At 39.9% G+C, this 15,668-nt stretch overlaps 2 protein-coding genes across 5 annotated transcripts; one reads left to right on the top strand and one right to left on the bottom strand.

Moving 5' to 3' along the window:
• Nucleotides 1-1,189: 1,189 nt before the first annotated feature.
• LOC105275965 (4-hydroxyphenylpyruvate dioxygenase) lies at nucleotides 1,190-4,663 on the top strand. Its single transcript, XM_011333206.3, has 12 exons — nucleotides 1,190-1,484; nucleotides 1,663-1,689; nucleotides 1,805-1,867; nucleotides 1,976-2,080; nucleotides 2,329-2,454; nucleotides 2,644-2,733; nucleotides 2,844-2,944; nucleotides 3,143-3,220; nucleotides 3,501-3,735; nucleotides 3,903-4,025; nucleotides 4,105-4,221; nucleotides 4,354-4,663. Exons 1-12 carry the CDS (start codon nucleotides 1,482-1,484, stop codon nucleotides 4,426-4,428), a joined length of 1,143 nt encoding a protein of 380 aa, XP_011331508.2. The 5' UTR covers nucleotides 1,190-1,481; the 3' UTR covers nucleotides 4,429-4,663.
• Nucleotides 4,664-4,749: 86 nt separating this feature from the next.
• Nucleotides 4,750-7,794, bottom strand: LOC105275964 (probable nuclear transport factor 2). Of its 4 annotated transcripts, none has more exons than XM_026972529.1 (5): nucleotides 7,560-7,794; nucleotides 7,371-7,442; nucleotides 6,740-6,838; nucleotides 6,149-6,256; nucleotides 4,750-5,402 (listed from the first exon to the last, which is right to left on the bottom strand). In XM_026972529.1, exons 1-5 carry the CDS (start codon nucleotides 7,665-7,667, stop codon nucleotides 5,289-5,291), a joined length of 501 nt encoding a protein of 166 aa, XP_026828330.1. In that variant the 5' UTR covers nucleotides 7,668-7,794; the 3' UTR covers nucleotides 4,750-5,288. The 4 variants fall into 4 exon arrangements, with proteins under 4 accessions (XP_026828330.1, XP_011331506.1, XP_011331505.1 ...); XM_011333204.2 differs by having other exon boundaries at nucleotides 6,136-6,256; XM_020030657.2 differs by lacking the exon at nucleotides 4,750-5,402 and adding an exon at nucleotides 5,462-5,690 and having other exon boundaries at nucleotides 6,136-6,256.
• Nucleotides 7,795-15,668: the final 7,874 nt, after the last annotated feature.

Genomic DNA, 15,668 nt, shown 5'->3' on the forward strand with positions numbered 1-15,668 from the left:
TTGCGTGTTAGCCCGGATCTACAATAGGTGTAGTAAGCCTCAAGCTGTAAGAAATTGACCAATCACAGTCGATTTTTCTCTTCATATTCCACTGAGATTAGTTAATTTCTTAAAGCTTACTACACCTATTGTAAATCCAGCCTTAGAAGTGCTCTCTTTATCCAAGGTAATTCTTAATTTCTAACAGCAACATTGATTAAAAACATTTAAAATAATAAATATTATAAAGAAAACTATAAATATTTGTCCATATATTTTTACCAGTATTCTTTAACTTATTGTTAATCTATGCATATGTAAAATGGTATAGGAAGTTATGTATACAAAAGTCGCAATTGCAAATATGCAACGCCGAGTCATTTCCACTTCTACTGAGCAGAAATATTTTAGAAATGCACTGATAAAACGTTTCGTTATCAATCGATTGATAATAAAAAAAGGTTTTCTAAAAACTCCGTAGAAATGGAAATGACTCGGCGTTGCATTCTTGCAATGCGACTTTTGCATACATAACTTCCTACACAATTTTACATATGCATAGATTAGCTGTAATAAGTTAAAGAATACTGGTAAAAATGGACAAATATTTTGTTTTCTTTATATATAATAATACTTATTTTTGAATGTTTTTAATCAATGTTGCTGTTAGAAATTAAGGATTACCTTAAAGAGAGCACTTCCATAACACTCAACAATACGCGGCTGGAAAGGAAAGAACCAGCAAGAACTGGAAAGAACGCGAGGACGCCAATGGCGACAAAAGAGGGAACACTTAAAATATATATGTTATATTCATGTTATAATATATATAATATAACATGAATGTAATATCTCTATATAACACGTTGTATAACAGCAAAGTAACGATAACATAATACTTATTATGTTATTTAAGTTATATTGCTGTTATAGTGATAATAACATAGCAATAAAACAGTTATAAAACATAATTACATTGCAGTTGTAAGAGGAAATTATATTATTTCAACGTTAATACCATGTAACAGCCGTTATATTACCTGTTACTTCTGTGTTACATAACAATTATATTCTGTGTTCCAAAAGCATTTCGTAAAGCTGAAATTCTCTTTGTACATAATACAACGGCGCAACGCTACCCTTACTATAAATACAAGGCCCTGCTTACGTTGTCCTACGATTACGCATAGAAATGTGTCCAACTGCGTGATCAGGTGATTATGAAGGCGAGCCTACCTCACTCGCCGTCCGCTCTGTTTTACATTTAATTAAGAAACCTGCTGTATCGTCACTAGTCTGATTTATGAGGCGACGGTGAATGTGGCATAAACAAGCCCCTGTCCATGGACCAATCGCGTGATAGTCCGCGCCCACCTCGTCTATCCTGGACACGATATTTAAAGCGGAACTCGATTCGCTGTTCGCGGTAATTGTGCGCTCGGAATCTGCTAAAGGAGATTCTTTTTATCGGTTTCTTCCTTCTTCGATTTCAACAAGACATCATGGTAAAATTTGTTCTTGTTCTGAACGTTTTCTCTATTAATTAGATGTTTAAAGAATTTTTAATATTAAAATTAATCAAATTTTATATTAAAAATATATGTAATAATTTTTTCTAAATAATTCTTTGCTTAATGTTCATATTTGTACACTTGAAGAATAAGTCTAATTTCTTGCTTTCAGACTACCTACAGTGATAAAGGACCTCGAGTAAGTATCATCGCTACTTAAAGGAATATAAATTTCTTATCTGGGATTATGTTTCTTCAGATTCTTGGGAGATTTTTGTTAAGATAGATCGTTAATTTAACGCTTGTATTTCCAGCCTGTTGGAGGAAAATTCCTCAGTTTCGATCACATAAAATTCTTGGTCGGAAATGCGAAACAGGTAAATTTCGTATATGAAATAACAAGTATAGAGAACAAATTATTTAAAGATCTCGTAGAAACTTACGTGAAATTACAGCAAAGTAAAATACAACTGTATTATTCGTAGGTCGCCAGTTTTTATCGGTGCAGAATGGGATTTGAGCCTCTGGGATATCGTGGTTTGGAAACTGGTTCCAGACGAACAGCTGCACATGTCGTCAGACAGAATAAAGTGAGTAGCTTTAAACTAAAATTAAATAAATAAAGTAAAATAAAAGAATAAAATTATTTCTCTAATAGTCTTCGGTGTATTTACTGTACTTGGTCTCGTGTAGATCTTTAATGCGTAGTCTTATTTATATGAAATTGTTATCATTTCTACGATTTTTTCGATGATGACAATATTCCACTCAAAATTTCAAATACGATCTTTTAATTTAGTCCTAATAAAATTTTTTAATAATTGAATCTGGCTCATAGATCACATTTGTATTCGAATCTGCGTACGAGCCTGACAATCAAGAAATGTCGAAGCATCTTGCCCAACACGGAGACGGTGTGCGAGATGTGGCGTTTAGCGTCGAAGATATAGACACAATTATGAAGGTAAAATAGATTAAAGAATAATTTTCTTAAAAATTTCTTCTTTCTATCAAAAAATATTCATATACTTTTTCTGGATTTGAGATTGATATGTAATTAATCAGTGTTTTAACAGACAAAAGTTACCATTTTTAACATAAAATAATTTTGAAATCTTATTGATTAATGTTTCCAATAATTATCAATATAAAGATTGCCAAGCAGAGGGGTGCTCAAGTCGTGCGCGATATATGGGAAGAAAGTGACGAGTATGGCACCGTGAAAATGGCCATTCTTAGAACTGTAAGTACAAAGAAATACAGACATGCTAAAATATTAGTTTCTTTTACGATCTATATTCGAAATATTAAACTTGTAAAATTATTTAATCAATTCAATGCTGTTTTTATCAGTATGGCGACACGCACCACACACTGATCGACAGAACAAAATACAAGGGTTTTTTCCTGCCAGGCTATGTGAGGGCTGAAGAGGACTGTCTTCTTAAACAATTGTACGTGTATATAATATTTTTATATAAAATATATTTTTAATATTTTTATATAAAATTTTATAAAAATATACTGAGAGGAATTCTTCCTTCATATTTCTAGTGGTATTAATAGTAAAGAATGTAACATCGTCAACGTCCGATAAATGGATGGAAATTTCCTCTCTCTGGTCGAATTAATACATCTTTTAATAATTATAGGCCGCAAACACATTTAAATTTCGTGGACCACGTAGTGGGTAACCAGCCTGATAAACAGATGGAACCCGTCGCGAAATGGTATGCTAATTTATTTACTAATAAGTCCCTTCTAAACACGTTTATGCTAACCAGAAGCCATAATTTTATTACGCAACTCATCATTAAAATGTATTTAAAAAGTTATTTAACTACTACGCCTAGATCAAATTTGAAAGAATGTGAATACAAAAATACAAGAAAAAGTATAAATTAATATAAATAAAATACAAAGTCTTCGCTGAAATTTCGAGTTTTGCGTCCTTCTGACGTTTTAAAGCCGAAAGTCGTCAAATTAAGCGTAACTGTTTTCACTTCTTAGGTACGAGGAATGCCTGCAGTTCCACAGATTTTGGTCGGTGGACGATACGCAGCTACACACGGAATATTCCGCGCTACGGTCTATCGTGATGACGAATTGGGAGGAGACGGTGAAGATGCCGATTAACGAACCCGCGCCTGGAAAGAAACGCTCCCAGATTCAGGAATACGTCGAATACTATGGCGGCGCCGGCGTGCAACACATCGCCCTCAACACCAGCAATATTATCACAGCGGTGAGATTCTAAAGTGTATTCGCGTACGATTCAACAAATGTTACGTACACTGAAAGCAATTTCTAAAATCATTTATTTCTATATTTCAGAATTTTGCGATTTGAATAATTAGCTTTATGGAACTAACATATTTTCCTTTAAAAAAAAAATGTGTTTTGTTTGTGCAGATAACGAATCTGAAAGCGAGAGGATTGGAGTTCCTCGATGTGCCCGATAGTTATTATGACACGCTCAGGCGGCGCCTGGCAGCCAGTAACATGAAAATCGTGGAAAACTTGGATGTGTTGCAGGTAGTTTTATCGATTGCGAATTAAATACTCTGGACTACAAAATTGCAATTGTGTATCTATCACCTCAATCACATTGCAGAAATTGAAGATACTAATAGATTACGACGAGAATGGCTATCTCCTTCAGATATTCACGAAAAATATGCAAGATCGGCCGACGCTGTTCATAGAAGTCATACAAAGGCGAAATCATAACGTGAGTATCGCCAAGAAAATTTCACATAAATTTAAATTTCTTTCTTACACTTGCAAAATTTATTGATAAAATTGCCTAAACTTCTGTTGATGCATTTAAAAACTTAATATGGATATTTGTATTCTTTATTAGGGTTTCGGCGCCGGCAATTTCCAAGCATTGTTCGAGGCTATCGAAGTGGAGCAAGCAAAGCGTGGCAATTTATAAAATATTAACATATCGCTGATATACGTGTGGCATTAATGTGAAAATCATTGCCAACGTAAGATAATCTGAAAAGGGTGAAAGATAAATATTTCTTAGTAATATCGCTTAATATTTTATGTAATAAAATATCACATTTTGAATTATTACGCTAAATCTACCTCGAAATTTAGCGCGCAGTTATCATGAAATGTGTAATATATGTTATTATGAATAATAATAATCCGTTTACACATAACAATGCAACTGTATCCTCTGTCGCAACCGATGAAAATGTCAAGGTTCGCAACCTCGTCTGTGGAATAGACGATCAACTTTGTCGGATTAATTTCGTATTCTTGTATTTAGTGGCCAACATTCTCGTATTACAAAAATACACAGCATTAAATGTAAAATATGTTACAATAGGTTTCAAAGCGTAGTAATACAAATATATTACCTGCCATCAAAAATCAAACTCTCTCTCGATTTATGAAACATCTAAGTGTGTGTTGTGCTACTCGTGTGGTATAAGAAACGTAATTTTTTTTCTTCGACGTAACGTATATACGCATATACGGAGGAAAGCGATGCAGTTAAAATGGTGTCCATGTACCTGTTTGTTACCTGGATGTTTCTAACTTTTCGTCCCTCTTTCTTATTGTGGCCAAGAGATATAAGCGGAACTATATTGTTATTTATATTGTTCATATAAAACATGTGATATTATCTAGAAAGAATGGAGGGTAGGTATGTGGATGTGACGAGAGGGTTATCGATGAGATTAGGGGGCTCACTTATAGTTCGCACTCTGGGGTGTCCGTCGCCCGGCAAACCGCCTAAATCTGGTCACACACACATTGCGAGAACCAGTTCTTCCTTGTTCATGCAGAGTCATGAATGCCAAGACGAAAGATGTCGTGCTGACAGAAGTATGAGTTTCCCATCGGTTTCAGCACAAAACACTGTGAAAAGGCGTGTGGTGGGTCCTCATCGGCCTGTAATTAAACAGTGTACGATTACGATGGGGGTAGAGTGCAAAACTCATGGCTTCAAACGTTAATCCAAAATTTATTATAGCCTAATCACTGTTCCAATTTGTTCAGCAATTTAATCTTATGCTATATTAAGGCAACAATTTGTCGTAGGTCAGTTGTTAGATCAGTCGTCTCAGATTCCGCACGATAGGAAGGCTGGCCATTTGCAGCTCGCAATATCTGAGATATCTTTGAGTTAAATGCATTTCATGCAAGTCTGTGCTTTTCAAGGCATATTTGTAAAAATGCCTAAAAATATTAATGAGTGTTATAACGTGTTGTTACTTTAAACCAAATGCAGTACGTTTTGTTTTTCAATTCAAAAATGCCATTAGCAAGGAGTAAAACTGGACAGAGAAATACAGCAATTAAAACTAGGAAAACAAAACATTGAGATACGTTCCGTGTAATTCCAACGAAGAATACGTTACGACGGTTGCATAGCTTCAGAGATTATGTGCGAAATCAAAATAAGGAGAAAGCGATACGCTACAAACACATATGATCCAACGACAAGAAAATTCGTGAAAACGTACGTACAACACTCGTACAGTACTCGTTCAACACAGTCAACTTATGTTGTGCGTAACTCAGAAAAGCGAATTCGGATGCTTGCGATTTGAAATATCGGATGAAGCTTTTGCCTGTAAACGCGATATTCAGAGCAACGGAGGGGGCGGGGATTTTGCGATACCTGATGCTTAAACCGTATCGTGTAATGCGAGTCTGAAGATGTCGTGCTGCACGTAAAAGCTGGTACCGATCGGCTTCAGGACAAATGTCTGGATGTACGCGTGAGGCTGATCCTCGTCAGTCTGCCCGATCATCAACAATGATCACTAAATATTTTTCGACTTGAGAGATACCGAAACTGTTGCTTACAGAGAATCGCTATAGAACTCATTCTCTATCTATAATTCCTACTTGCAGTTAAATCGCAAACTGTATAGATAGAAAAAAATTCTATAAATTTATGGTAGATACATCATACTTAGTACATTATTATTGCAATATAATTTCCTTTTTCTTAGTAGAGATACTATATAAAATTGAGTTTCTCTTAAGACATTAAAAGTTGAGAATTAAATTACTGAACCGATTGGTTAGAAAGTAGATACAGATCTTTTCGACTAAATTTATGCAAGATTTTAACGTTACACATTTTTATAGCAGTATTTAGTGTCACTTGTGTAAAATCAATATTAATCAAGATTATATATGTTTTATTTCTCATTTTTTGCATTCTAAATAAAAAGTATGAAATATTTGTCATTACTATAATATTGTTCTTTCCTTACCTGCAGCCTCCCCAATACATTAATGAGAACTCCTCCATCAAACATAGGTTGCGAATCGATCGCTGTTATTACCCGATTTATTTTTTGAAAGGATAGGCTCTGAAAAATAAAGAGAAAATTAATAGAACAACGTATATAACAATGTAACAATTTGTCTCTGAGCCAGACAGAGCAGAATCGAAAATAATCGGATTATAAATATCCTAAATATCTTGGAGTCTGTGCCCTAAGCTCAGTTATCTTTAGTTATACAAACTAATTTATAATACTTTTATTTAGAAAAGCTCTAATTATAATAACACACTGCATCTCATAGTCTGTTAGCGACGTTTGTCGATATCTTATGTCACTAAGAGATACATGATGTTGCGCCATGCGATATCTTTTGTTTGAACTGTAAGTAGATTTTCATATAATTTCATATATCTTCATATCAGATAATGAGAATCTATAATATGCTGTTAACTCGTTATTCTGTGCAAATTATTTCAAAATAAGAGAGCGATGAGAATATCAACGCAACATGGCACAATGTCCAGCGTCCAAAGGAGCGCAACATTCCCTACAGATACTTCAAGTCATAATTAAAGGCAAGTAATGCTCAGACTGGTGTGAATTGAATTTCACTCACAGTTAATTTCTCCATGATTTTGATGCCGCCCTGTATCTGCAGTCCCTCGAACGTCATAAAGGACGTCTCCGTCTGCAAGAGGTTATGTCAGTCAAAGCGGGACCGGGCGGAGGCACGGTAATGATCTTACGATAAAAATCATGACAGACCGATCGGCAACGACGAGTCGAAAGGATTGGCCATACTCACGTTGTACATATTTATAAGGTTCGGCCTTTGTGCCGGGTCGTCAAAAAGCGTGTAATACTGCTGGACGAAACCTTTGCCGATCGCCTCGTACGGCACGTTCATCGCCATAATGCCGAAAATTGGTGCTCGGGATCAATTAACAGCCGTCAATGATGCAACGAGGGTTACAACAGAGAGAAACCTGAGAGCCGCCACCAGCCTCCACGGGCACATTTCCTGACGTTTGACGCGCCGCCTGACAAAGTGGACGTGAACTAGTTCGTTACGCTCGGTAATGATACATGATTCGTGTCCAAACTATTCACAAGGAAGCTTTCCCATGTAAACTCTACTTTCGAATGAGTCATAGTGCGTTCGAAAGGGAAGGTAAAAATAGGGTTTGGGTGTATGAGCCTTGGTTTCGGAGAAATTTACATCTAAAAGTGAGCATTTTCCAGCGGTACGGAAAGTACCATGAATAGCTACGATTCGGCGTGAAGCGCGGTAGTCTAGTGGCTAAGCGCGAGACTCGTATTTTACCATTCGCGCAAGTTGGGTTCGAGACCGAGTTGTGATAATTTGTTTTCTTCGGATTTTTGTTTCTTTGTGTTTGCATTATATTTTTTTATTATGTAAATAATGATTTATTATGTTTTATTATATTTTGGAGGTATACGTATATGTATAATGAGACATAAACATATACATTTAACATTTGTAAACTTTTTATTTATTTATATAGTTTGTATACTGTCGAGTGTTTATTTATTATAAAATTCTGACATGACTGTACAGTGTTGCGGATGAAAATTTATATAAAAGCATAAAAAACATAAATGCTTTTACATATACATTTTTACATATACATTTAACAAATGTTAAATGTATATGTTTGTCTCATTATATACGTATACCTCTAAAATATAATAAAACATAATAAATCATTATTTACATAATAAAAAAATATAATGCAAACACAAAGAAACAAAAATCCGAAGAAAACAAATTATCACAACTCGGTCTCGAACCCAACTTGCGCGGATGGCAAAATAAGATTCTCGCGCTTAGCCACTAGACTACCGCGCTTCACGCCGAATTGTAGCTATTCATGGTATGTACTTTCCGTACCGCTGGAAAATGCTCACTTGTATCATTACCGAGCGTAACGAACTGACAACGGCCGCGCCACGTTGCAAAACATCAGTTCCCGTCGATCACTGAAGTCAAGCAACGTTGGGCACGGTGAACAGCTCGGATGGGTTGCCGCCGTGCGCTGTTGTCTGTGTGGGAAGGGTAAGCTTATTCGACATATCACTGATACAGAAACTTGTGTTATAACCTTAGCCGACTAGTGGTTCGACATGGTTATCGACTATTGGTTCGTCTTGGCCGTATTAGTCCACAGAGACTAGGCGCCATTGATAGACAAAGAAAGAAGACGAGCGTAACGAACTAGTTCACGTTCACTTTGTCAGGCGGCGCCAAACGTCAGGAGGCTGGTGGCCGCTCTCAGGTTTCTCTCTGGTTACAACGTCAAAATGTGACTCCTCTTCCTTCGCGTTCTCCACACACGTCCCTCCAACTTAAAACAGCGGACCTACGACCATGAAACAGCGCCATACGACATCCCTCGTGTCGTACAAGCAGGCAGTTAGTCGCGAAGATCGTCTCGCGATATATCGAAGACCAGGGCACGTATTGTGATACTGTTCGGAAACGATTCCGATCGGAATGATTCCACATTTGTCCCTTTTGTAAGATATCCACTTACACAAGGAATGTCAATTAATAACTCTCTTACGACTTCACAACTGAACAAAAGTTTATTATATAGAAAAACTATGACTGTACGCAGCTCGCTTGCTTGCTTGCTCGCGCGCTTAGCTTCTTCTAGCTATCTGAAAAAACCACCAACTCTGGTCTCGCCATCTAGCGGACTCTCTATACAACAACGCCATAACGCCATGAACTAAAAATACCAAGATCCTACACCTTTCTTCCCTGTTCTTCCCTTTCTTTTTTCTAGGGAAAAATGTGGGGAAAACGGAATCATTCCGATCGGAATCGTTTCCGAACAGGTATCACAATACGTGCCCAGAATCTCGCGGATGATTCTCGAATACTCGGAAATTATAACAGATCTCTATTCATTTTCAGCCGCACTTTCTGCACTTTTTTTCGTCTTCGCTCGCACCGAACTCGAAATATTCCATCTGCCCCGTCGCAACGGTAAAAAGTGCAGAGAAGTGCAATCCGTTAGCTTCCATATTCTGTACTGTGTAATGCGTATATGCTGAATACTCTACAATTCGATTCATGCGCATGCAACGTGCAATTGCATTTCCTTTCTTTTTTTTCTCTTTTACATCGCGTTAAGTTTTATAATATATAAATCGAATCTTCTCATTCGGTGATTACACCAGACATATTTGCATACGTATATTATAATTCCTAATAAAAATTTCGTGAAACTCGAGGTTAATCTTTGTGTTCTTGTTTGATGATGAGGGAACTGCACGTACGTCACGGAGTCACCGTTGAACATTTTCGTATCGCAATTGTACATAAGCACAAATAAATAAGATAATAGACCTCCCTCGCCACGCGCACTCCTCGGATTTCATTTGTAGGCGTTCGACGATTGAAGATAATGCGACTTAATTTCTGCGATGAGCGAAGCGCGCGCAAGTAACACGCTCGCGCTCTACTCTCTGTGACATGCGCGAGGATATTCCGAAGAGATTTACGGGTCGCATATCGTCCGATTGATTGATTCAATTAAAATTACACTTTGCAAAAAAAAGAGATTTATAAAAATTATTAAAAAATTTTTTTCGTTTTAACCACTTTGCGCAAAAGTGAAGTTTCTTTGGAAAAGTTTCTCTTAAACGACTGATCCACGCGCGTTCTCTTTATTGCACTTGACCTCTCGATTGCGATCATTTACACCGTAAATCGTCTCGCGGCATATTTGCTTCCACCCAGGTTTCAATGGTACAATGCGTCGGCATCCGCGTACAGTCACACGCACACAGCGTTAATCGTTGCATAATCCCACGGCATTGCAACACCATTGTGCCATCCGCTATTAACGCTAAAGGCATGCTTGCACCGCTCGGATCGAAAGCTTCTTTCCGTCTTAGTATTCTTCGCATGCTGCATATATATAAAAAGACTGAAACTTTAATAGACTCATAGCGCTGAGCGCAGACTGTTATTTAGCTAACAATCGCGCGATAGCGAACGAGTTAAAATGTAGAAAGCTCCATTCAGTTTGACTTTTTTGAGGTTGAAATTAAAAAATCTGAGCATGAACACAAGCTAGTTCGATCATAAATATATGTGAAAAATTGAATAATTTGAATAGCATGATGATATGTTCCTTGTTGGAATGATATATCGTAATTTTTATTGAATAATTTATAGATATCGGAATAATGCTTCCGAATCGAGCTACCCTGCTTGTTTATTATTATTATGCTTGCCGAATTGGCTGGTCGGGTCAGCATCAGGTATACCGACGTTACAAGGCTGGATAAAGAAAGCAACAGATTGTCGCGCACGGTGACATTGACCTAATTAAAAAATGATAAGAAGTAGAGGATATTCTCTCTCCTTTTCCATCCTCTCCCCTCTCTGTCTTTCTCTCTCTCTTTCTGCACGCTACTCTTCCATTAACACGGTGTTCTATATCGTACGGTGCTTTAATATTTTATCTATTACAGAAGCGACACTGGCGCAAGGTTTTTACCGAGATTTATTATTACACGATACGTATACACAAAGTACGTTGGATCCACAGAATATTTTCTTTTCTTCGTTTTTCTGAAAAGTGTCGAGTTACATCTGAAAACTATACGCAAACGGAGAGATGCATAGACGACGTTGCGGAGCGGTGGAAGGGATTGGAAGACAAAAGACGCATTAAAAAAATCTAATTGCCCGTATTAAAAAGGCTCAAGCACGCTTCACGAGTGTGACGTTCTAATTATAGCCAAGAGGCCTCTCGGCCGATTCGCGTTGCCATATGGAGCACATGTTCAGGCAGAGCGCAAAGGGTGAAACAACGGGCTTCGTCCAGCGTGGCGCTTCCCGTGACCGATTGACATTCAGCGAGGATCGGCCGGTCCACCGGCCATTAATTGCCCATTATATCGTAACGTGGGTGGGCCGCGGAGTGCACATCCACCGCTTCTTCCTCCCGTATACCTCCTCCTGCCCGACGTCCTCGTCGAATAGCGACGGGGACGACAATGCCGCCGATAACGCCGAACGAACGCCAATTTTAACTCCTTTCTGCTTTGAAAAAAAAGACCATATTATTCATGAAACAAAGACGATTCTATTCCGTTTTCGAATGAGTCTGCGAGCGTAAGTGGAAAAATGTATCGTTATCTGCGCACGATGCCCGTTCCGCGCTCCGTTTCGCGTTTTCGCGACGAGAAAACTCGTCTCGATTTGGCGATTGTTTCATCATCCTCGTTGACCATCGTTCTCAAGGTTTTTCTCGATGCACAACGCTCGCTCAGTCCCATCGCTAGTCGTATAAATATGTACGGATTTAATGGAACGGTGGAGCGGTCGTGCCGACGTCGTCCATCGCGTGTATATTGTGTTCCAGCGGCCGTACGCTCACGTGACACTCGGATAGATTTGCGTCAATGGTGACCTCCGCGGCCACGCATACCACGCTGCCTGGCCTGCCATGCCGTCGTGCACGTATGTACGCGCGCGTGGCGTGGGACCGCGAGCGAGCGAGAGAGGACCTTTTTTTCGACCGTCCCGAGTTTTCTTCGAATTTGAGTTCCCGAGGCAAGTTCGGGTCAACCGCATGTTTCCTTCTCTTTCGTTTTCGACGTCGACTGCGAAATGACCAGCCGAGAGACCAGCGTCCTCCAAGCGTTCCGCCGAGACCATATGTGTGCCCACGCTCTCGTGTGCCGACGACCCGAACGCAGTCATTCGAAAATTTCCACGTTCGCGAACGTCTATTTGCACGGCGGTTCGAGTGGCGATTCGTTAGCGACTTCTCTTCTCGCTTGGTTTTTTTGCGACCGCCGACGAACACGGATCTCTCTCAAGCAGGAGGATCTCACCGCCGCCGCGCTGAGAGAGCAGTCAGATCTCTTGATCCGGTTGCGAGAATCTAGAAAGGAAGAGGAGAAAGAGAGACAAAAAATCTTGTCGGCAAAACGAGGAAAAATAATAACTGTCGACGTCAGTGGACGTAATTACTGACGAACCTGCGGAATGCTGTCTTCTTTTTTTATTTTACAATCGCGCGATTCCTCCTCGCCCCGCTTCCCGATATACGTCTGTACCGAGCCGCGCGTATCAGAAGCGGCGAAATCAAAACTGTGATAACGACCATCAATTATATCATCGTTCATGCACATATCATTTGTCTAGAAATCATTTTCGGAAATTCACCGGATCGTTCGTGAAACGAAATAAAATCCTCATGATCTAACGCTTTGAAAGAGAGACCAAAATCTCTCTTGCTCTCCTAGCGAGCTTTGTCTCAAAACGTTAAATGTTCTCATTAAATTGCTAATTGCGCGTTAGCGCGTTTGCACGTAGAATAACTTTTCTATTTTTTCCAATTTTTACGTAAACCGCATAAATGCTGCATAAACTGAGTTTCCTCATTATTACGATAATGATGCCAAGTATATATTTAGACATGTAATCTCTAACTTGTAATCCCATGTAATTTGACTTTAATGTCGATGTTACTGTTTTCCGTTGATAAAAAAATGACATGTTTGTTACAATCTACCGTCACACATTTTTGCAAATGTACGATTTAAATGAATAAGATGTAATAATAATAATTGCAGTTGGAAGCAATGTGCTACGTCAATAACTTGACGAAATATTAATATATTAATATATAACTTATATCAATATTAACTTGATGAAAAAGGAAACTTGATATCAAAATGATCTCAATCCAAGGCTATTAAGCTCCATCACTGGAACAATAAACGGATTCATGCACGGAAATACGCATTGCTTTATCGTTGCACTAATTTTCCGTTCTGCACGGATTAGATAAAACAGGCAGGAAGGAAGATAAATGCATTGTGTGGTACACGATAAAAAGACTACGTCGAAACGGAAGAAGGTGGGCACTGCGTGCTTCCTAATTATTCAACTTTAGCTCAGATACCACCATCCATGATGTATTTACGGTAAACATACAAATTAATCTGCTGCCTTTTTCAATGAAAATCAAGAATTCGTTAATTAAAAAAAAAGTAAAAGAGTATAAGAGATATAAATATTTATTTACTGTTTGTAAGCGTGATGGCACCGCTTTCTGGAACCGCGATGTCCAAATGTAAATATTTAAATTTGAAACGATATTATCAAGAGGACAAAAATCATTGCGAACGAAAAATCGAATGAATTTGCACACTCGCACAAGCTACACCGTGCAAATTACGAATTTCTTCCTCGCCTCTGTTCGACGAGAACAAAGAAACACTGAAAACATTGGAATAACCTATAGGGCCATTAGGTCAGCGATATAATGGCGATTAATCGTGATTATCGTGCGTAATTATGAAACAGTCGTCATCGAATCGGCATTCAAGACCGGTGAGTATAGACTTCACCAGCAAGACATACCAGTTCCGGTCAGCACAATTAGTTCTTTTCTCTCTGAGACACCGAGCTAACACGGCCTCGTCAACCTTCAGTGTGGGAATCCTTAACCTCTCCAGGATCATCCAGATGTGCTCCAGTGGCGAATTGTGTGACTCGGTAACCTCGCGACACATAATGGGATAACGCGACGTCCATTCAGCCAACTGTGTAATTTCCAGACCATCTTTTGTCGCCGATCGTAATTTATGTTCGCAACGAGTAGATTTTCCTGCCTCGGCTGACGCCAGTGGACCTCGTAAACACCGATACGGACGTACGCGCTCGAGCGAGCTATCGCCGCCGTGCGCGATACCTTGGGCTTGGACGAACGAGCGGCGAAGCTTAGCGTCCGACGTGCGCTACGCGTCCAACGCTGAGATTCCTCCGTAAATATTCAACGAGCGTATCTCTTCGTTCACGCAATCGATCGTACGGTTCATCAGCTTCGCGCCTCCAGCGAGCGGAAGCAGCCGGTAGATCCTGCATCGTGGAACATTCCTGGCAAAGCCGGACGCGTCATGCTCGATATCGCGATACATTATTTGCGGTTTTAGCGCGCCGTGCCGCTCGAGATCTAGCGTAAATAGCCGAATCTGTTGAAAACAGATTTCGTCAGAGGCCACAAATTTTGTCAGGAGAAACGCCAGAAATTTGACGCAGCTTTTTGTCCGTCCTGAACACTGGTAGCAAAATAGTAAACAGAAATGCCAAGCAGCTCTGTGGACATAGCCTGATGACAGATTGGCGGCTAAAAAGCTAAACAGATTTGTTAGCCATATTGTGAGTCGCGGGCCTGGTAATGTGAACTCACGCACACTACCAGGCGCGCGCGGCTCAGCGCGTGTATGTCTTCTAAAGGACGGATGCTGCTAGTGCGACGTTCTGCTACGGTGTTGCACTCAAGTTGACGTTAGGACATGGTTTCAACTTTTGCTCGCAACTGGGGCGCACGCGAGGACGCAGTAGGCCCTGGATTTGGCAGCCTCGCTCGGCAGGGAATTGTTTTCCGGTTGCTAACAATACGCAAATGGTAAGAGTGAGATTCTCCGGATCTCTCGATGCGTCGTCGTTTCGTTTTCGAGACAGCGAGTTCCTCGCGGAGGAACAACGCGCGCGCGCGCGAGATCGCGCATCAGCGATCTTGTACCCCGTTCTCGCGCATCGTACCGTATTTCGCGGTCGATCACCCCTGCCTGCCGCTCGCTCGCGCCACCGACAAAAGCGATCGTCACGTTTTCGCGGCGCCAGGAATGAGAATTAGCTCATCTCCGCCGGAGACGAGAGACGCGGAGAAGATCCCCGGCGCGGAGCGGAACGGCCGTGACGTCTTGCAGGCGCCAGGCAGTTTCAGATTTTCCAAAACTTACGCGGCGTCCCGCGAAAATAGCGGGACAGCGGGGGCCCCGACTTTCTCTCCGATAATGCGACTTGCGTCAGCGAGCGAGCGCGTATCGAAAGCACCACCGATGACCGGAATCG

This window comes from Ooceraea biroi, chromosome 9 (genome assembly GCF_003672135.1).
Source record: "Ooceraea biroi isolate clonal line C1 chromosome 9, Obir_v5.4, whole genome shotgun sequence".
In the NCBI taxonomy this organism is placed as follows: Eukaryota; Metazoa; Arthropoda; class Insecta; order Hymenoptera; family Formicidae; genus Ooceraea; species Ooceraea biroi.